Source organism: Molossus molossus, unplaced genomic scaffold (genome assembly GCF_014108415.1).
Source record: "Molossus molossus isolate mMolMol1 unplaced genomic scaffold, mMolMol1.p scaffold_m16_p_12, whole genome shotgun sequence".
Lineage (NCBI taxonomy): Eukaryota > Metazoa > Chordata > Mammalia > Chiroptera > Molossidae > Molossus > Molossus molossus.
In genome coordinates, this window is record NW_023425347.1 from 98,325,352 (window position 1) to 98,347,874 (window position 22,523).

Sequence of the window (22,523 nt, forward strand, 5' to 3'; positions counted from 1 at the left end):
AGGGGTGGAGCTATGGAGACACACCATTGGCCCTCCCTGGCGCCTGTTACACCACCTGAGGCAACGGGCACGCCCACTCCCGGGGCCGACTCAGGAGAGTGCCGAGCGCATCGATGACATCGTCCAGGGTGCGCCCCGAACGGCAGAGGGCTGGGTGCGTCCTGACAGCCGGTGGGGGCTGGGCGCGGGGACAGGCGGAGGGGACTGGATGGAGCCACTCGGGGGACACCCAGGGCCGGGGCTCTGCTCTGCAGCTCCGTGCGGGATGGTGTTTCAGGTTGGGCTGCCCTTTCCAGTTTTCCAATCACCGGGATGTCTGCTGTCCGAGTGTCCATCATTCCTTCCTCCCCTCGCTGCCGAACACGTGGGGCTTCCGCATCGTACGCTCAACTCCGGGCAGGGACCCAGGTTTTACTTTTTTTGCATCTGATCAAGTGTAAGGGGTGCAGGAAAGCTGGGCCTCACACGATCGTGTGTGGGAGACTGGCCCGTTTTTGCAGGGGAAGAAACAGGCGCAGAGGGCCGGCGGGGAATGGACTTCCTGGGAGTGTGATGGCTGGGCTAGGAGATACTGTCGCTGAACCCCTTCCTGCACAGCTGAGGAACCAGAGGCCGAGTGAGGGGGAACCCTCGGTCCAGGGCATTATAAATACCATGTCCTTCATGCCTTCTCTAACGTCTCCCGGTGCCAGGCATCTTGACCTCACCACTGAACCCTGCCATCTCCAGCAGATGATTGGGAAGGAGGCTTAGCTCCAGCAGTACTTTTTAGGATTTTTTTTTTGCTTCGTATCACCTAACAGTTGCTCACACATAATTCGTGCTCAACAGATGTTCAATTACAAAAGTCACACAGCTAGTTAATGCCAGTTAGTGGCCCAGCTGTGACTGACTCAAGGAGCCTGCGCAGTGGGTGCTATTTCTATCACACTAATTGCAGAGATTACTTTGTCATATAGGTTTTAACAGATACTCCTATGTTAGCAAATGTCCCACTATGGCAGTTTTGTCCTATTAGTAGTTAGGCATCAAATCATAGTAACAATATTTTTTAATGCAATAATGGAATGTTACCCTGAAATTTCAAAATGTCACAATCTACTTTATCTTGTATGTAAATATTTTCTCGTTAGATTTTCTTCGCTAGAGAGTCTTTATATGAACTTGTCCTTTTCCTTGCGTTGCTTCCATATTTGTCTGGTCTGTGCCAGCCAGGCCTCACACTCCTTTTCTTTTTCTCTCTCCCATATCCTGGTATAGGGATCATGGACTGTGGCTGACTCACTGTACAGACTTCCAGGTGGGGCTAAGGTTAGAACAGAACTTCCTCCTGAGGGGAAGAGAGGTCCTTGTCTTTGGGGTCCTTTTCTGAATTTATTCTTGCTTTGACTGGATGCAGAAAGAGAGTTGTAAGCAAACCCAGAATTTATTCTTAAAGCTACACACAAAGTGCTTCCCTGAGTGGGGAGAGGAGTGACTACAAAGATGATGAACAGGTAATCTAGGCAACCCAGGGTGAGTGAAGTAGCTTCATCACTGCCCGGCAAAAGCCCTGCACTGAGACCTGGGTCTGAATCCCAGCTCTGCCACAGCAGGTGAAAATAATAGTCGGCTCAGCTGAACCAGGCTGGCAGGAATCGTGAGCTCTCCCAGCCAGTGTCCCCAAACGAATGGGTAAGGAAGCTTGTGAAATGTGAATTTTGATACCACAGGTCTGGCACAGACCAGAAAACCTACATTTTATAGGACCCCCAGGTGATTCTGATTGGGGGTGGTCTATTTTTTTTTTTTTGGATCACCTTTGGAAACAATTCACAAAGGGTGGTCTGGGGCCCCTGGAGGTCCCTGAGACCCTCCTTTCAGGGGGAAGTGGGCACAAAACTATTTCCAGTTTTCATTCATATTTTCCTTTTTCATTCTCATTCCCTCACAAGTGTTCAATGTCTTCCAGAGGCTCCGTGATATGAAAGAGATGAACTGTGGGGGCAGATAGGCGGATCCAGTCTGTGTAAACTGCCTTGAGCCAGACATTAGATTTGCAAAATTGTCTAAAACACCACTGATCTCACTCAGTTTCCTTTTGTTTTGGGAAACCGTTATTCAAAAGTTTGTTTTAATTCTTTAAACGGTATATATAGATGTAACTCCCATAAACAAACGCTCTTGGGGTCTGCAATAATTTTTAAGAGTGTAAAGGGTCCTGAGACCAACCGGTCTGAGAACTACTGATCTAGCCACGCTCGTGTTTTGGAGCTGAGGAAACGGGCTCTGTGAGCCCAGACTTGCTGAGTCACATAGCGAGGCTCCAGAACCGCCCCTCTGAGGACGGATTAGATGCTGTCCAAAGTCCCTCACAATAAAACGTGGGGTTCAGACACAGCCTGGGTGGTAGGACGGCATGTTATCAAGTCGGATCAGATGGCTTCACAAATTATCTGGAACATCTTCCCTGGAAGCGCCTGAGAGAGGGAAGAAATGAGTTTTGTTGTTGCACTGACCTTAGCCGGCTTCAGTTTCATTTCTTTCTAGTTGTGCAATTTGGGGCAAGTTACTGGATTTCAGAATTTCCTTATGTGGAAAACCAAGTCTCACAGGGTAGCTCTAGGGTTCAAGGAAACAAATGGAAGCTTGTGTCTGGTACTTAGTACCCATATACTAGTTTCTCTATTTTTATTTATTTTTTAAATAATTTTATTGATTTTGAGAGAGAGAGAAACATCGATGTGAGAAAGAAACATCTATCGGCTGCCTCCTGCACATCCCCTACTGGGGATCGAGCCTCAACCCGGGCATGCGCCCTGACTGGGAATCGAACCAGGACCTCATTCCATAGGACGACGCTCAATCCACTGAGCCACACCGGCCAGGCTAGTTTCTGTCTTCTTAGTGGAAAGGACTCGGGAGACATAACTGAAGTGGAAAATAGGACTGAATCAAGCAATTGCTCCTAGGCTTCCTTGTGAAACCCGGAGAAGGCAGACAAGCACCTCTGCAGCTTCCTGCAAAGCAAGAGTCTCATCATTCCAGCTAAGACTGGTGTGGAAATGGTCCATTAATTGAGTTGTTTGCTATAGAAAATATTCCCATTTGACAATGACGTAGCCATGAATTTTGCAGTATCTTCCTAATCCAAACACACATCATCCCAAGTGTCTTCCCCTCTTCCCCATGCCCATTACCTTCTGTTCTGCACCCCTCCTGGGTGCCCTAAATAGGGGGCACCAGCACACCCTATTAAAAATACCCCCCCTAAGTGCATCTCAGTACGTCTGGGAACATGCACCTCAGTCTGAGCTTAAGTCCATGGGGCTGACCAGTGTGACTTGTATTTCTTGTAGGGCAGATGTGCCAGCATTTCTCTCGATGTTATTTTTGTTTGTTTTAAATCAGGGAATGTCTTTATTTTGCCCTTATTTTTGAAATATGGTTCTGCTGGATAAAAACATTCTTGGTTGACAGTTTTTTCTTTCAGCACCTTGAGTATCTCATTTCAGTGGCTATGGCTTTCACTGTTTCTGATGAGTAGTCAAACTAACCACACTGTCGTGCTCCAGCACATGCTGTACTGTTTCTCTCGCTGTTTGGAAAACTGTCCCTTTGGTTTCCAGCAGCTTATGAGGTGTCTAGGTGTGGATCTCTTTGTGGTTATCCCTGTGGGGTTCACAGTCAGAACTGTAAATCAGTGTCCTTCAACACATTTAGAAGTTTTGTGGTTTTTTTTGGTAAATCCTCACCTGGGGATATTTTTCCATTTATTTTCAGACAGAGTGGGAGGGAGGAGGAGAGGGAGAGAGGGAGGGAAAGAGGGAGAGAGATCAATTGGTTGCCTCCCACGCGACCCTGACCAGGCCTGGAGGTCAAACCGAAACCCAAGTATGTGCCCTTGACCAGAATCGAACCCGAGACTCTTTGGTCTTCGGGTCGATGCTCTAACCACTGAGCAAACTGGCCAGGGCTTAGCCATTAGTTCTTAAAATAATTTTTTCTGGCCTTCCTTTCTTTCCTCTCCTGTAGAACTCTCACTTCACATATGCTGGTACTCTGTTCAGATTTTTTATTCTTATGCTTGTTTTTAGCTTGGCTTCCTCAGCGTTGCCCGGTGTCTCCTTAACTTAGTTGCCAGCCAATGACTTGGGAATGCTGCGTGCAGACACCTGGGCCTTGTGTCTGTGTGTGCACTGGGAACTGCCTTCACAGCGCACCCGCCTGTCTAGCTTTCCTGGGGTTACTCTCGGCCGGGCTTTCCGAGCCTCCCCTGCACACGGACAGCTTCCATCAGCCAGGGGTGTGTTGAGGGCTTCTCTAGTCCCTCGGCGCTCTCGTTTCCCACGGGTCCGCTGCCCGGCTGAGACCTCAGGCTAGCAAGCTGCAGATTCCTACCATTCATTTCTCACCAAGGTTGCCAGTTGTAGCCAACAGAAAAGCTACACGTCTCCTCCCCTCCCGGCCCCCTAAGCAAAGCCCTGAGCGGTTAAAACAACTTTTCTTACCAGCAGAGAGGAGGCGGAATGGGGAGCAGTCCCGAGCAAGAAGGCTGCAGGCTTCTACTGCTCTTACCTGAAAGTCTAGTAGTTTTTTCTCCCCAGAATAAAAGGTTTTTAATTTGCCTGCTTTTGATCCATTTCAAGAGCCTTAAAACGTTTTTAGTAATTTTTTCCAATTTTATGCTTTCTTATTTTTTGCAGTGAGCATTCCCTATTCTCTTTGTATTGCCCTAGTCACCCCCCACCCCCCACAGCACAGTCCTTTTGTCTGCAGTAAGAGCCTCACCGAGTCCAGCAGGGCGGGGTCGGGGTCTGGGGACTTGAACTGAAGGCACCGACCACGGGGCACAGTGAGCTGGATGCTGAGCTGGGTGCTGCCTCCCCTGGCATCCCTCTTCCACAGGCTGGCTTCAGCACAGCCTCGGAGCAAGGGTCAGAGCCGGAAGTGGCTTCAGAAAGGACAAGGGGACCACCCCAAGCCCCTGCCCTTCTCTAGGGGCTGAATCTGCAGGCTCCTTGGGTGCAGGGGGTCCTCCTCCTGTCCATCCCGCCTCCTTCCCCGTGTCAAAATGACCTAACGCTTGTAAGCTTCACATTGCTATACCGTTCTAAGATGTCATTATTATTACCTAATGTGAAAAGAAACTCAGCTCAGGGAAGTTGACTTTCTCAGCCAGCCAGCGGCAGAAGTGAACTTTAGCCCAGGTCTCCGAGGGCCAGCCCACCCTTCTGTCCTGCCCGTATTAGCAGGCCGTCAGCATGCGAACTCACGTACATTTCCCCCGGGAAGGTGGGTACAGCTGTGTATTACAGATGTGTAGTTGCTTTAAATGGAGAGCTAAACTAGTATTAACTTTCAATGACTAGTTTTGAACAGTACTTGTAGAAATTTTAGAGAGCCGACTTTACACAACAGCTCCCTTCAAGAGAGCCTCTCACACCTTTCAACTTTGTTGCAACTGCTTCCTCTTTCTGTGGGTTGGGTTATAAGGAAGCCAACTATCAGATATGTTGCAGAACAAATTGATTGCTCTAGTCTGAGATTTGTCAAGGGAGAAGTTATGCTGAGTCAATGTGACTAAACATCTGGACACACCCTAGTTACTATGAAATAGGCTTCTTTTTTTTTTTTATCCTCACCCAAGGACATTTTTCGATATTTTGTTCAGATAGAGTGGGAGGGAGAGAGAGAGAGAAACATCGACGGGAAAGGGACACATCAAGTGGCTGCCACCCTCACGACCCAACCAGGGCCAGGGACAAACTGCAACCGAGGTATGTGCCTTAGTGGGAACCGAGCCCGGGTCTCTCTGGACCGCAGGCCGACGCTCTAACCGCTGAGCCAAACCGGCCAGGACTTAAATAGGCTTCTTTTAAGGCAGATGTATAAATTCTAATCAAACAGCCATAATTTTTTTTCTTCTATTACGAATGTTACATGCTACATAGCCTTCTTACTTCTTTGTTAAGGAGCTAACGACCAGCAAAAATTGCTGCTTCCCAAGACTGTTGGAAAACTACAGCAGCCTGGATTCAGGAGAGCAAGGCTGGGACAAAGGCCAGTACCCCTTGTCATGTCCCTCAGCCCCCATGGACACAGTAAAGCCAGGGCTTGCTGGAGTTAGAGCTTCATGCTGACCTTTAGTTTTTAGAAAATCCTCAAATGCTTGGCTTATAATGCTTAAAGTCAACTCACACTACTGTTCACCTAACAACATTTGGCCTTGCCTTAATTCCCCAAATCCCAACTCAAAGCACGGGCAGAGAGTCTACAAAAACAGCCCTTCTCTGCAAACATCCCAGGGCTGAATCCTTTGTTTGACTTACATAAGAGGGTGTGTAACATACTAGTTGGGGCAGATTTGAAAATCCCAACTCTGCCACTCACTTGGTGTATAATTCCTGCAACTGAATTCAAACGACTTCTTCACATGCAAGGTAGAAGAGCAAATTTTGTAAAAACCCAAAGACCACACATTCTTAAGCCAGATAAACGTGTGATGCGCTCAGAAAAGCTAAAAATTTAGGACTGTGCAGAGACAGTCCTAAGGGAAAGTGGAAAAATCTCTCCACTCAGTCAAAAATGGAATGACAAGAAAATCAGATAGAAAAGCAATGAGTGAAATGTGCACCGTTCCCTGGGACCTCCTGACATTCTACAGTATCAACTTTGCAAAAGGCATGGTGACTCAGAGAGCGACCCTAAGTGAGGGACCAAACCTCCAGTTACAGCTTCATAAAAACTAATTCTGTTTAGGTCCTGGCCAGGTAGCTCAGCTAGTTAGAACGTCATCCTGACACGCCCAAGTTTCAGGTTCGATCCCCAGTCAGGGCACATACAAGAATCAACCAGCGAATGCACACATGAGTAGAACAACAAGTTGATGGTTCTCTTTTCTCTTGCTTTTCCTCTCTAAAAATCAATTAAAAAAAAACAAACAAAATAGATTCAGTTTAAATGAAAAGCCCAGTGGACGCCCTGGCCGGTTTGGCTCAGCGGTTAGCGCGTTGGCCTGCGGACCAGAATCCCAGGTTCAATTCAGGTCAAGGGGCATGTACCTCAGTTGTGGTTCGTCCCGGCCCTAGTGGGGTCGTGCGGGAGGCAACCAGTCGGTGTGTCTCTCTCATATAGATGTTTCCCCACCCATTTCCCTCCCTCCCACTCTATCTGATGATAAATGGAAAACATCCTGGGGTGAGGATGAAAAGAAAAGCCCGGTGGAATGACCTGCCCCAGACCAGCCAGTCCCCGAGAAGGCGAGAAGGCGAGAAGGCGAGAAGGCGATGCTCCGGAGACAGCTACACTCCCATCAGGGCGGGCGGCTGCCGCCCACTGCGGTGCGTCCTGGCGTTGGGGGAAACCGCAGTGCTCCCTGAGGGTCAGGACCTACCTCTCCAGGGCGTGTGGGCCCCATCCCACCGTCCTCCTCAAAGGGGCCACTCCTTTCCTGAGGTCAGGTCTCCCAGTTCCTTCAGTCCAGTCAGCACACGTGCTGGGCTAGCTCCTCCCACAAACCCTCTCCTTGACCCCGTGTCTCCTTCTCTTCTCCCCTCGACAGCAAAAACCTCTGAAAAAAAGATCTGTACGCATTCTTTCAGCCTCCTCTCTGTTCTCCCGGGGACCCACTCCAGCTGGTTGTCTTCAGTTCCACTGGGGAAAATGCTCTGCTCCCCGACTCCCTGCTGGGGCACAGGCACTGCCGGTGGCTCCTCCCACACGGAGTGAGCTCCCCCACTGGAACATTCCTGGTCTGTCAGCTTCCCACAGACCCCCAGGAGGGCAAGGGTGGTCCTGGGAATTTGGAAGGAGCCCCGGAGCATGGGCAGCCGCCACTTCCGCCCTCTGGGAGGCCCTGGGCTGCCTCCAGCCACATACTCTGCTGTGCCTCTGTCCTGCTGCTACTCAGAGTGGCAGCACAGACGTCACATGGAAGCTTAGGAGGGATGGAGAGTCTCAGGCCCACCGCGGGCCTGCTCCTGCAGTCTGCTGCCATCCCTGATGAGTCTGGTGCACATTCAAGTGCGAGGAGCGCTGCTCCCAACCCTCTGCATCCGGGCTTCGGGCTTCGGTGTCAGGAAACATGTATCCACCGAGGGCGCCACATTCTCCAACCACACGTGTAACAGTGACAAAGGTGCTGTTCTGATCTCCCACCTGCCTCACTCTTCCTTGGGCGGCTCTGGATGTGGGAGAAGGCGGCGCCCACTGGCTCCCTCGCACCTCCCAGACCCCTATTCTCGAGGCCTGCCAGCCGCAGCGGGCACAGCCGGCCCTACCCGACCTGCCAGCCGCAGCGGGCACAGCCGGCCCTACCCGACCTGCCAGCCGCAGCGGGCACAGCTAGCACTTCCTCCCCGGCGAGCGCTTCCTGACTGGGTTGCCCGGCTCTCTGGCTCCGCAGGCCACTCCATCCTCGCTGTGTGTCCTCCTTCTGACCAAGTCATGGTCCTCGCCAGCTACACTCGCCAGGTCTACTCACCATCACGTCAGCTGTCACCCGCAGGCCGGCCACTGCCAAATGTATGTCTCCAGCCCCAACCTCTACCCCGAGTCCTGTACCCAGCGGCCTCACTGACTACACGTTCAGGTGGGAACGTTGGTATCTCAACGTGAACATGACCAAAATCAGATTCGACTTCAGCACCAGCCCGGAGACTGCCCCGGGCGCTTTCTGCTCAGCCCGCATCCTGAGCGACCTTTCTCCTTCCGACTCCACGTGCAGCTCCGCAGCCAACTGTTAGCTCTAACGTTGAACGTGTCCTGAGCCCTGGCCGGTCTGGCTCAGTGTTAGGGCGTCGGCCCGCGGACCAATGGGTCGCGGGTTCGATTCTGGTCAAGGGCACGTACTTTGGTTGTGGTTCGTCCCCAGCCCCGGTTGGGGTCATGCGGGAGGCAGCCTTTTTATGTGTCCCTTTCATGTCGATGTTTCTTTCTCTGTCTCTTCCTCTCCCTCCCTTCCACTCTATCTGAACAGAAAAAGGAGAAATGTCCTTGGGTGAGGATAAAAAATAAGCATGTCCTGAATGCGACCACTTCTCCCCGCCTCTGCTGCTCGCACTTGGTCCCAGCTGCCACCCTTTCCCTGGATTATTGGGGAACGATGTCCTTGTTTGTCTCCCTTCTTGCACTTGCCCCCTATCCTTCTCTGCCCGCCCCCCCAACTATTTTCCCCTCTATAGTCAGAATGGCCTTTTAAAAACACATGTAGTCACACACCGCGACGGACTTCTAGGTAATGACGGACCCACTACAACATGGTCTGCCAGGAGCCTAGGTGCCTGGGTCACCCAGGTCAGTGTGGGTGCACTCCATGATGTCCGTGCAAGATCATCTAATGACACGTTTCTTGGGCTGCATTCCCATCGTTAAACGACACATGACTTATAAGGTCATGTCATCATCTCAAAACCTTTCATTGACTCCCTACTTCCCTAATGAAATGAGAATCACCTGAGCCTACGCCACCTGAGTCCTAGCTCCTTTCTGACTGCACGACTCCAGTGCTCTGTCCAAGCAGGTCTCCTTGCTATTTTTGAAACCTACACAGAACACTGTTGTCTTAAGGGCTCGATTTCTCTGCTTGGAGACCTCTTTGCCTGGGAACTTGCATGGCCTACCCATTCCTTCATTCCGGAGTCAGTGCAAATGTCTTCCCCTAAGAGAGGCCTTCCCTGACTGCTTTATTTTGCTCTGGGATACTTGACACTTGACATAACTTGTGTAAGGAATGTCCTTCCCACTCAAACGGGAAGGCCACATCAGCATCTGGACGGCACCAGGACAGGTGGACACTGGGATGTGTGTTGTGAGAATCATTGCTTTTTGCCTGAATGCTGGTCCCTCTTCCTTCTTGTTTCTCCCCAAACAGCCAGGATGGTGATCCCAGCTCAAGCTCTGCTCAACAACAGGAGCTTGTTAAATTAAGCCGACATGGTGACATTTTCAACCCCACCCCAATGCAGAATCACTACAGAATCATTGGTAGGTATATCAAGAAAGGCTTTGGGGTGAGGGGAGTGAGGGAGACAAATCTTCTATCTAAAATGGCCACTGCTTGGGAAGAAAGTATTTTCAAAGAAACAGCACCTCATTAGCTCTCCTGGTCATACAGTGACTGCAGTGCTGAATGATCCGAAAGAACAGGTAGGCCATGGCATCGTGACTTTTGTCCTGGAATAGTAGTATCTTCTTCACAAGTCAAGAAAAGTCTCTGTGTAAATATCACTTACAGCGTGAACAACAAATGCACGTGGAGAGCCCTCTGATGCACTGGTTGTACCTTTATTATTTGACCTCGTTCACTAATAGTTCCGTGATGCAAGGTTACCATACACAGTTAGATAATGTCTGCATTGCACATCTAAGGCTATACAGCAAAAGAACCAGAATTAGTACAAATACGAGAACTATATTTACATTCTGTATACCCAAGCTCCAAACATCAGATAATATTTACATAATAAAACATGAAAATGAAAATCTGAAATTAATAATGTACATCCATTGTTGTTATGTGCTCAACTCCTTCACTGGGGAGAGATCAGTTTGCAAAGTCCTGGTTCAAAAAGGCCACTTATGTCCATGGGTTTTGTTGTAGTGCTCAAGGGTGGGACACAAGACTTGACATCTCAACGAACAAGTGCTTTAGAGCCACAAAGTCTAAGACGATGCCTCCGGCGTGAGAAGGCTGAGGAGTCCTCAGGTGAACTGATGCCAGAAACGCAGCATGAAAAAGGAACTCGAAGACATGAAAACAGCACAGGACAGCCAGGGTTTGGCAAGAGACCAACCTCAGCTCAGACTTCCCATCTGAGCAGAGCCATTTGGCTGTGAGTTTTTAACATGAAATTTGGATCATCTCTAATTTCTTCCCTGCAATGATTAGAGGCTTTCATAAGATTTTATGGGGCTCGAATACGAATTTCATAAATGGCCTTTTGAACAGCAAAAGCAGATAATCTCTCAGCTGATATTTTAATTCTAAGGAAACACAAATCAATACATGCCTACCTCATACAGTAAGAGTTTGGCCACACACATGGCTGAGTCGTTGTTGGCCACAGTGGACAGCTGCAGTACACAAGTTAGAGTCCTGTTTGATACATTCGGCACACCTTCTGAGAGCAGCAGCAGAATTAGAATTTCTTAAAGGAGCAGGTTAACAATCACATTTTAAAAAGGGAACCAAACGGAAAAATGAAGGACCCAAGTCAAACAAACAAACAAACAAGCCCTGACACTGTCTAGGAGAACCCAAGGGGAACAGCACGAGGTTGCCGAGTACCCACAGGTGCGACACGCTAGGTCATCCTTTCTTTTCCAGTCCAATGTGCAATTAATCACAGCTGTATAAATATACAAAAACCTTACAAAATTAAATATCCCTGTAAATTAGAGAACAAGCAGCAGGCAACAAAGTCTTTGCTTTGAAATATGTACCAGGAGGTCATTGTATTTTTAGATCCCAAAAGACCTTTCACAATGACTTAATTTATTCCTTCATCTTAAAAGAGCTGGAAACTATCAAAAATATGAATCTGTGTAAGTTCTACGGAGCCGGAGGGAAAGAGATATATAAAATAACAGTGGTTTCCTAGCTGGGAAAAATCGTTTTCCCTTGCCATCACCCCGTTTTAACAGCGCACTGGAATTTAGGTGCCCGCCGGCTGCCAGAGCAGCCCTTCCCTGCGCTCCTGGCTGTGTGCAGAGGCTGGCTGGCCCCGCCCACCGGCCTGAGAGCTGGCTGACCCCCAGGCAGGTGCAGGATGGTGTGAGCACTGGTTTGGTGCGGGTGGTGAGGCCATATTTTGCTTTGGCAGGAGAAAGGAGGATGGGGAAGGAGGGGAGCAGACCATTACTTCTAACTAGCATCCATTTCTCCTTAGTTTGTGTAAGAGTTTCCTTCATGCTTTTTGTTTGCTTGTTTAAAGGAGTGATTTAGGGAAAAAGAAATTTAAAAACCGTCAAAAGGTGGTTTCCTTAAAAGGTTAGGTTCATTCCTTAACTTTCCTGCCGCGACGGCTTCATTGAAGCCTCGTGAAGAGCTCCTGTCATAAACCCTCTCTGGGAGTCAAACTGGGAACAAACCGTCCAGAAAGGAACACCAACCCTGAAACTGTTCCAACTCCGATCTGAAGACGGACCCCTAGAGAAAGAGGGGGTACAACAGGGGCTGTCTACCTGTCAGAGCAGCAGAGGCCCGCAGACGGGGAAAGCACACCTGCCAGAGACCCCGCGTCCTCATGAGGCCTTCCCACCTGGCATGTTGTGAACAGTCCGGTCCAGCCTGTTCTAACAGCTGACACTTCCAAAGCAAAGACTTTCCAGGCCAGTTTTGACTGAGTTAGAAGAAACAAAGTCATTTCAGTGTATCGCAGGATTTTCTCTCAGTCTTCCCCACCTCCAATCAGACAGACATGGATCCTTCCATCAAACTTTGTTAGCAGCAGCAGCATCCACAATTTAATTCTAAAAGCAACCTTCAAATTCATTTCCCTGAAATCAGATTCATTTCCAGCCCAGGAAGCTGTCTTTAAACACCGACAGGTCCTGGCTTTGAGTACACACCAGAAGGGCATGTGGTGTCCATTAGACAATGCAGAAACCTCTAACTACATTAAAAATATCGTTTAGAAAAACTAGTAACATTACTATTAGTGACCTATATTTTAAGGAGAAGAAGTTAGTTTTAAAAATCTAGAGTTCTGATCGCCCACTTTTCAGACAAGGTCGCAGCCCGTGTTCCCACGCTAGCTCACACGAAGCTCTCCAAGGCCCTCGCCTCCTCTCGGCAAGGCAATCACAGGAGTGCAGCTGGGAGCCCGCCCTGCCATGAGCCCAACCCGGATGGGGAGGAAACAGTCTGGGTGATGATGAGCCTGCCCAGCAACTACCCTGCAGAGAGTGCACAACCCTCCAGCTCCCTAGCACCTGAGAGTCAGCAAGCTCAAGGCTGAGGACCCTCAGTCTCCACAAAGTGGGAACAAGCAGATCCTATCCTGAATGCCCGAGGGAAGATGGTCAAACAGAGAGGTCTGAGCAAGTGAGGTAAAGGATGATATCAAACAACCACTCAACTAACTGCAGAGTCAACTAACTGTGAAGCCATTCGAAGGAGCCAGGAGGCCTTTGCCCTCCGTGGCCCTCTGGGGGACTCGCTGGCGGCGGAGACAGTGTCTTCGGGTTTGGCCTCCGGAAGCAGCTGGCCTACTCTGTCAGGAGACGGCCAGCTTCCTCCTTTCTCCCCGGCAACATTTCCACGCCCGATGGAGAGGGGCAAGGGGAGGCCTCTCTTCTCTGCCCCCACATGTCCTTTTGTTCTGATCTCAGTGCTGGAAGGCAGCGGGGTTTAACCCTAGGATCCAGAAAGCAAAGCCTGCCATGTTTGCTTATTTGTGAGTATGGGGCACAGGCGTCACTGAAAGTATTTTCAGTGGATGATTGAAAATAACCACTGGATTCAGAAGAGACTTCCAAGTTTATGCCTGAAAGCTACATTTCCTTGATCAAAAGGAGCTACAACACTTATAAGGTCATTACCCAGCATTACACAATGACCATCAAGTTCCTCATCAGAAAGGGAAACACTCCCCCTTGTGGGACGTTTGTGTATGACATCTCACTGATTCCAAACTGTTTCACCATCACCAATGCCAAGGACAGGACTGAGAAACGGAGAGAAGAGGCTCCCCTCCCAGCTGTGAAGCACGATTCACAGGAACCCTGCTCTGAGCCACCACAAGCACCCTGTACTGACCGTCCCCACCCATGGCCCACCACCGATATCCTTGGCTCGTCCCTCGGACAAGGTCAGCAGTGGCTACTCTCTGGGGCCTGCTGAGAACCTCTCCCCTCCTCTCTTCCACTAACTGGAGGCTGCATAACCATGTTCTTACTGAGCCTCGATTTCAGGGACTACACCTGTCCCATTGCTGAGCTAACCACAACCTTCTCCCTGAATGGAAAATGCAGGGGTTAGTGATGGAAAAAAGCAACAGAAGAAAAAAGGCAAGTTTTTTCCTCTCAAGTTCTAAAAAGGCCAGATGTCTCCTCCCTTTGTCTCTAAGCCACCCAAGAAAAATTAAAGTGATATCACAAACAGAGAAAAGAAAAAAATAGATATGTTTCATCTTGAAAAAAGACACAGATGCCCGAAGACAGCAGTACAGACATCAGAGGTGGTCACAATGGGGAGCTGTCATACAAAAGGAAGCCAAAATATACCAAAAATAATTTGGAGATTCACTGGATTTACCTCTGGGTTTTTGTTTTTTGTTTTTGTTTTTCCCCTTTTGTTAGGCCACATGCTACTAACAAGATTCTCAGCACAGGAAAAAGAAAGAGAGTACAGAGCAATGGAGATGGGAACAGGAGCTAGAAAAAGTGCTGGACAAGAGGGAAAAGTAGTTAAGCCACAGGATTGCATACAAGAGTAACCGTCAAGAATCACAAAGAGAAATGAGAGGTAACATTTCCTTTATCTCTGGGAAGTCAGTGAGGGTGCTCAGGGAGTCCTTAGTACTTCGGCTGGCTGGGGCATCTGCGGGAGAGTTTGGACCTACGGGCGACATACAGAGAGGCGGGTTAGAAAACTGGGTTCAGATGTTCCTCCCTCACAGGTCTCTTCCCCCGTAGTTCCCTCCTTGGACTTCTTCCTAAACTGCACCGCAGGCCCAGGTCTCCAGGCTCCCTGAACAAACAGGCTGGGCTGTGGTCTTCCCGGCCGGGGCCCTGGAACAGAAGCCCCTCCTGGGATGTGAGTCTGGATCATAGTGTTGACTACTGATTGACAGACCATTAAGGGCCTCACACCTTCCCTTAGTCCCACAGACCCTGGCTGCAGATCCCTTGAGAACAAAAAGTCAAAGCAGGACATCAACTGAATGGAAATGTGACCAGTCTCCTCAGCTGCTCAGGACACCAGATGACAGCTTATGAGAAGCTGAGGCCTCATCACCACCCTACAACCACACTTACACCCCTGTCCTTCCTCTATTTTAAATCTGTTTGCAACAAGACTTCCTTCCCTATTTATACTGATGTCCCTGGGACCAAAAGCCAAGGAGAGGAAAGAAACACAGGGACAGCTTCTTACCGTATTGTGCCAGCAAGGAGTGGATTAAAGGCATATAACCAGTCGTTCATGTCCTTGTCGTTGAGGGCCTGCAAAAGGACCCCGCGGTGCTTTGTGCATACAGCAAAGATGTTAGGAGTCTGAAAGAGATGCAGGTAGATGAGAAAGTTACGAGGACTACGAGCAACGGGGACCACCTGCCACATTCACAGGGCTAACAGCACTTCACACTGAAGGTTCAGAAAGCCAGATCACAGGACAGATGCCACATACACACCAGCATCCAGAACTCAAAGAGGAAGGGCATGCATGGCAATGGAAAGCCAAGAGAGGGCAGGACTGACCTTCACCATGGCCTGCTGGTCCTCACTGTATTCCACCTGTGCTGTGGACAGGTTAATGATGCCACGTTCCACTGGGTCTTTGTCACTGTTATAGATGAAGACATAAGGGCGACGGACCACAACAAAATGTTTAGCCCAGTTGCTGGAAAGTGGCTCCATGAAATGCAGGTACCCTTTCTTAGAAACCACGGAGCTGAAAAGGACAAGACAAGACAGGTCCGTTTCTCACAAAAACAGTGATCATGAGCTGAAGACCATCCAAATATGTCCCACCTAGGCCAAGTTCTTCATGTGAACTACACAGGAAAGTGATCTTTTTGGCCTAGAACTTTACTTGCCAAAGCAACCCAGCGACAGCAAACAGAGGACCAGTGGCGTGCTGGCTGACTGCGGGGTGTTGTAAGACACAGCAGACACAGAAACCTAGCCCAGGGCGTCTACGCCGGATCCATGTGCATCGGACTGTAACACAGACCAGACCTCAGGGAAGAGCTGGGAGTACGTTCTTCCTGATTTGTTTTTATACCCGCCTCTCTGGTCAATATAGTACTCACCCTGGTCTAATTTCTTCAATATCTGGAACAAGGTTGAGAAATTCATTTTTTCCTGCTCGGGCCAAGTAGGGTGTTTCCACAGTTGGGACAATCTGAAACTGCTCAAATTCTGGACAAGGACTAGAGGCCCGGGAACTGGCTTCTGGGGTCCTTTAAAAGAGAGAGGTTAGGGGTAACAAGAGCTTCAGTGAGGTCGGTGCAGAATACGTACAACCAGCCCACCGGGAGGAACAAGGCCTCTCATGGAACACCAGGGGCCCAGCAAACATCAGTTTCAAAGAGCAAGGCTGAGAAGACAAACTGGCGTCAGAGGGGTAATTCCAAATTCAACTGGTGTCATCCTTCAAAAGTTACAAAAGGAGCCCTGGCCGGTTTGGCTCAGCAGTTAGAGCGTCTGCCTGTGGTCCAGAGAGACCCGGATTCGGTTCCCGCTAAGGGCATGTACCTTGGTTGCAGTTTGTCCCTGACCCTGGTTGGGTCGTGTGGGTGGCGACCACTTGATGTGTCCCTTTCATGTCGATGTTTTTCTCTCTCTCCCCCTCCCACTCTATCTGAACAAAAAATGGAAAAATGTCCTTGGGTTAAAAAAAAAAAGTTACAAAAGAAAACTGATCATTGATGAACATGGCATTCCTCAGACCCCCTCTTATTCTGAAGCCCTCTGAACAGAAGTGTCTGGAACATGAATGCCATTATGTTTTGTTTCTATTTAGTCCCAAGGCCACTTCTAGTGCAGCTGTTCTCACAGTGAGGTCCCCTAACCAGCAGCATCAGCTGCACCTGGAAACTCTGTAGCAATTCAAATTCTCAGGCTCCAACCCAGACCTACAGAATCAGGAACTCTGGGTGGGGTTCAGCCATGTGGCTTTAACAAGCCTCCCCGGCAACGTACGCTACCACTGCCTTAAGGGAATGGCAGAGAAAGCCAACCGACGGGAAATTCCTGGATGGCCATGAGGTGCACATTCAAGCTGCACGTCGCCCTGGACCGTCCAGGACTGTCATGGGAGAAATAACTCCGGTGCTCTGTAGTGTAGTCATCTTTAGAGAGCAGCTTAGCCTGCTTCGCTGTGTTTCGTCAATTCCAGAAGGCCCATTTTCCAATGCCTTGCCATTCCTCGAATTGCGATGCATCTTGTAATCGATAGTGTGACATTTTAGTTGGCAGTGCTTTTTCTTTTAGTGGCACATAAAATAATGTCGGACAGTCAATGGCATCCTAGAATTAATTAAATTACCTGCTTTGTAATCTTCTCCAGCCACATTCAATTGTGTGAGTGTTGGTACAGACAGACAGACAGCTAGATGGTAACTAGGTGAGTTCCGACAGGTGAACGTGACGAATGGAGACAGGGCAAGGGTCTGACATGCACTGCAAAGAAGTGACCGTACTGATGAACTCATGGGCTACAGACTAAATTTGTCTCCATTAGCCTTACCTATATATTTCATTGTGTCACCAAAATTTTTTTTTCCAAAGTAGTTTTGAAATATTTCCCCCAAGATGGGGCTCCCTATGTCTGATATGACTGGCGGGATAACAGGGTGGGACTAGAAGGACAACGGAGCAGATCGGGAATGAGAAGAGGAGCCAATGATTTGGTGTAGAAAGCTGGGAAGACACGATATGAAAGATGTCAGCAGCACCTCCCCAGGCACTGTGATGTCCGGAGAAGGCTCCCCCATGTTTCCAAATGCTGCCTAGGGGATGGTGCTGCCTCAGCGAGAACCACCGAGCTAGGGGAGGCCGGCACTCCCCTGGTTCTCAGGTTAGCTTCTCTCAGTGAGATCTAGGCACGTACTTCTGATCCAGAGAGTTGCTCCTAGAGTCTACCAGAGAGGGGCAGGTGGAGGAGGGCGTGAGGGTTGAGCTGCTGAAGCTGGACACAGAAGGATCCCGTCCAATTGGAGAGATATCAGACAACTGGAAGCAAACAGAACAGAGCAAGTGAGGTTCGGATGGAAAAAACTGCTTCTGCAATAAGAAGCTTTGACAACCAGTGACCTCACTTTCATAAATTTTCTGCTTCAGGTCAGTCAAGAAAACAAGCCTTACAAATAAACATTTTATGGCCTGAGCGTCACGTTAGAAGTCAAGACATTTACAGAAGAGGCAAGGCTGGCTTTTTATACTGCCTCTGACTCCTGGGTTAACGAAATGACCTTGTCTGTATGAGCCGAGCACTTGACACAGCAAGCACTGTTCTAAGAATACGGCAGAGGTCCTGCCTTGCGGGAGCTTACATTCCAAATGAGTAAGGCAGACAATTAACCAGTCAACCTACACATTAAGAAGTGGCTCCGTTGGTTGGAGTGTCGTCCCCTACACCAAAGGTTGGTGGGTTTGATTCCTGGTCAGGGCATGTATGGGAGGTGACTGATCAATGTTTCTTTCTCTCTCCCTCTCCCTCTCTCTTTTTCTCTCTCTCTCATCAGTAGGAACATATCCTCAGATTTAAAAAAAGTGTGTCAGGGAGCAGTAAGTGCTACAGAAAGAATGAAGCAGGGAAAGAGGTTAGAAAGTTTTAGGGAGCTGTTGGCTTCACACTGGGTGGTTAAGGCAGCAACGTTGTAACTGAGAAAGGAAACACACAGGGAACAATGATGGGAACATCTGGAAGAAGACTATTTTGGGCAAAGGAACAGCAAGGGTGCAGGAATGAGCTTTGAGTAGCTTCAGGAATGGCAAGAAAGGTCAAGATGACCAGAACAGAGTAAATAACCCAGAAGTTCTTTAAAGTGTTCACCTCACTCTTTGTGGAAGGTGACATAATCTTAGGCCACCAAGAACATCAGGACTACCCATGCCTTGTCACACAATAACATACCACCCCCTACAGAGCATCCTCCAAGGGATTCAGGGAAAAGCCAATATAGCTCCCATCTGATAATCACTTAGAGACACAGAAACATAATTTTATCTTCAGAAGTCGGTGTTCTGAAAAATCAGGTACAAGAGCAGGTATGTCATACATCCTCAAATATCACACTGTGCCCACATCAAGCCACCTAAAGGCAGTGTAAACTGGGGGACAGGAAATCTGAGCTGCTCACCTTACAGTCACTGATGCTGCCATGCACCTGGCTGAATTCTCGGTTGAAAGTATGGGTGAGAAGTTGCAGGCACTAGGGAAGAGAGAGGGCAGTGTGAGTTTCAATGGTTAAAGCCATGGATGCAAGGCAGGAAGGGAAAATCACATGTCGAAGACCCATAGTGGAGCTCAGATGCACTAGAAATTAAGCACATAGCAAGGGAGCCTGTACATGCCCAATAAAGAAGATAAAATGAGTGGATAAAAAGTCATTCTCAAATCTATAAAAGTGAATACTGCAGCACCACAGTTTAGAAGTGTTTAAGAATGCAACAGCATCCCTTTCATTCGTAATGTGTCCTGGCACTAAAAAGCATGGACACTTCTGAAAGGATATATTTTCCTAAGTCAATTAGACCACCATTCGATTATTAAAACAAAATAGACACAAACCCCTCTCATTTGCCTGGGAGTCATCCTCAATGACCCCTCTGCCCTCGCCCACCACATTCAGGGAACAAGAAGTACCAATTCTGCCTCCCAATGTCTCTTCCATGATTCTCCTTCCTCTTCACCCCCACACACCTGTCTTAGATAAAAACTTTTATTATTTCTCCTCATTTGGATTATTGCAATAAAGAGTTTTTTCTGCCCTGGCCGGTTTGGCTCAGCAGTAGAGCGTCAGCCTGGGGACCAAAGAGTCACAGGTTTAATTCCGGTCAAGGGCACGTACCTCGGTTGTGGTTCGGTCACTGGCCCTGGTCAGGGTTGTGTAGGAGGCAACCAGTAGATGTGTCTCTCTCACACCGATGTTTCTCTCTCTCTCTCTCTCTCTCTCTCTCTCTCTCTGAAAATAAAATGGAAAAATATCCTTGGGTGAGGATTTAAAAAAAAATAGAGTTTTTTCTGCCTGTAGTCTATCTCTTCACCACAAATCCATTTTCTTTATTACTGCCAAGGAAGTCTTTCTAAAACATAAATACCTGTGTAAAATATTTCCACGTCACTCTGAAGACACTCTAAACTCTCTAGTACAGTGCACAGACCCTTCACGGTGCCCTGGCTGGCTCCCTCCAGTGGAGGCCTTGCCTCTGGCTCCCACAGCACCTAGACATACACCTCTATTATATGCTTGGTACCATTTGCATGTAAGCTAATTAAGAGTAGAAACTGAGCACTGGCCAGTTTGGCTCAGCAGTTGCAGCGTCGGCCCGCGGACCAGAGAGTCCTGGGTTTGGTTCCCACTAAGGGCACACACCTCGGTTGCAGTTTGTCCCCGGCCCTGGTTGGGGTCGTGTGGGTGGCAACCACTTGATGTGTCTCTCTCACATCGATGTTTCTCTCTCTCTCTCTCCCTCCTGCTCTATCTGAAGATAAATGCCAAAAAAAAAAAGAGTAGAAACTGAGTCTTATTTATTTCTATATTCATAGTATTAGAGTAGGCCTTGAAACAGAGACCCTCAAAGAAAGAAGGAAATGAAAATGAAACTGACTGACCAGCTCCGAGTCTCACTGGGAGCATGCCCAGCCAAGGGAAGGGAGTCACACCTTGGTAGCCAGCTCTTTCTCTCGATCCACCAGGCTTTCGATGTCTGCTGAGTCATAGCCACTGCTCTCGCTGGGTGTGATGGCACTTTCAAAGGTGGTGGTGGAGATCTGAGAGGAGATGCTGGTGGAGGTGCTGAGGGTCCCACTGCTCAGGCTGGGGGACAACGAGTCACTCAAGGATTTGGGGATGCTGTCACCAAGTCTCTCACGCAGCAGCAGGAAGTGGCGGGTTTTCTCTACCTAAGAAGAACAACACTGTTGCCTCAGCAAACACAAGCTCATTATGATTTTAGTAGTAAAGTGTTAGGCCTCACTGTGATCGAAAACAGGGGCGGCGACCGGATGACTGATATTTCCGGACTCCTGCCAGAGTCTCTCTGAGCATCTCCTCCCCTCAGCACCTCCACCATACCTCATGGAGGAGCTCCAGCTTCTCCAGTTCCCACTGGTGTTCGAGGATGAGGCTGTCTCCACGGGGTCGCCAGCCAGCTAAGTTCTCCTCTCCCCGAACATATGCCACTGATGTGTCCAAGATTTTTCTTCTCCTCCTCTGCATGCCTGAGACAAGAGGAAACAACTTTTTAGTGAGAACTATCCAATTCCAATTAACTTCAAAATGCATTAACAATGCATATACATGGTGAACTAAGACAGACTTGGTCCAGAAACATGGGATTTTGTCAATTAATAACAATTCATCCCCTTTTTCCCAAAGTAACTCTCTGAATTTCTTTTAAAGGTTTATATTCTCTGATAATTATGAAGACTGAAATGCAACTTGAGAAAATGTTGTTATGTTATGTAAAAATATAGAGGAAATTAAATAGTCTGTACAGTATGGTTCCCAATATATAAAATTACACCTGTCTGAAAAAGAGGGTCTGTACACATGCACTTACACACCCCCACATTTAGTAGTTCAAGTAGAATGGTAAATGACAGATGGCTCTAACCCCCACCATCACTCATTAGTGTTTTAAAATGTTAATAAACTCTTCTTACATACAAAACACATGAATTTGTGTTAATTAAAAAATTCCTCAAGGAACTCTCTGAACACTATAATTAGCTACTATTGGGACTTAGATTCATACTCAAAGTCTTCTTTTTTTAAATATAAATCTTACCTGCAATCCCTGACCTCTTTCCATATGTTTTCTAAAATGATTCAAATGCAAATTTAACCAAATGGTTTTTAAAAACCCTGCTTTTGGATTTCCGGTCAAGATGGTAGCATATAATGGCAGTACTCACCTCCTCCCACAACCACATCAAAATTACAACTAAACTATAGAACAGCCATCATTCAGAACCACCTGATGCTAAGCTGAATGGAAGTCCTACAACTACGAAATTTAAAAAGCCACATCAAGACTGGTAGGAGGGGCGGAGGCGTGGACAGGCTGGTCCCACACCCACCTGTGGCAGATAAAAATCAAAAGGACACCTCAGCTGTGAAAGTCCTCCCTGAGAAGTGAGGGGTCCCTGTCCCACACCACGCCCCCCAGCTCAGGGTTCCAGTGCCAGGAAGAGAAGATCCCATAACTCTTGGCTGTAAAACCATCAGGGATTGAGGGTGAGGGAGGCTGAGGCTCTTGGAGCCCCAGAAAGTTCCTCTTAAAGGGCCCAAACACACGGGCTTACTTGGACTCGCTCTTTCTGGGCTCCAGCAAGGGGAAGGCAGCTTGAAAGGCACCAGAGACATATGGGGAAGAATTGAGTTTAGCACTGGGGTGACAGTGGTAGGGAAGCTTTCTCAAGAACAGATGTGCTGGTGGAGGCTGTTGTTCCTCTGGTGAGCCCTTCCCCCATGGGGCACGCAAACGGCCGCCATATCTGGGACTCCAGCAACCTGACTCACACAGTTTGTTTCGCCCTGGTGATTCCCTGAGGCCCCGCCCCACCCAACTTTCAGGCCCTCCCAAGCTGTTGCCAGTTGCTTTACCATAGGATTGGCCTCTCTTGGCTCCTGATTCAGAATTTCCTA

The 22,523-nt window shown here is 48.6% G+C and overlaps 1 protein-coding gene and 1 long non-coding RNA gene across 21 annotated transcripts in view; one reads left to right on the top strand and one right to left on the bottom strand.

Annotated features, from left to right (window-relative positions):
* The first annotated feature begins 120 nt into the window (after nucleotides 1–120).
* On the top strand, nucleotides 121–10,271 carry LOC118626183. The gene is made up of 4 exons (XR_004958873.1): nucleotides 121–154; nucleotides 1,261–1,300; nucleotides 2,952–3,036; nucleotides 9,854–10,271. It is a non-coding gene; the product is annotated as an uncharacterized LOC118626183 (long non-coding RNA).
* A 4,171-nt stretch (nucleotides 10,272–14,442) lies between these two features.
* Nucleotides 14,443–22,523, bottom strand: part of KIF1B (kinesin family member 1B) — a 146,137-nt gene continuing 138,056 nt past the window's right edge. For 13 of the 20 annotated variants that reach the window (XM_036255558.1, XM_036255572.1, XM_036255571.1 and 10 more), the window contains 8 exons: nucleotides 20,949–21,094; nucleotides 20,537–20,776; nucleotides 19,011–19,082; nucleotides 17,759–17,880; nucleotides 15,957–16,106; nucleotides 15,403–15,595; nucleotides 15,080–15,198; nucleotides 14,443–14,542 (listed from right to left, as the gene is read on the bottom strand). In XM_036255558.1, the coding sequence (XP_036111451.1) occupies nucleotides 14,500–14,542; nucleotides 15,080–15,198; nucleotides 15,403–15,595; nucleotides 15,957–16,106; nucleotides 17,759–17,880; nucleotides 19,011–19,082; nucleotides 20,537–20,776; nucleotides 20,949–21,094 (1,085 nt within the window). In that variant the 3' untranslated portion in view covers nucleotides 14,443–14,499. The remainder of the gene's footprint in view (nucleotides 14,543–15,079; nucleotides 15,199–15,402; nucleotides 15,596–15,956; nucleotides 16,107–17,758; nucleotides 17,881–19,010; nucleotides 19,083–20,536; nucleotides 20,777–20,948; nucleotides 21,095–22,523) is intronic. The other 7 variants (XM_036255554.1, XM_036255567.1, XM_036255561.1 and 4 more) reach the window with 1 other exon arrangement.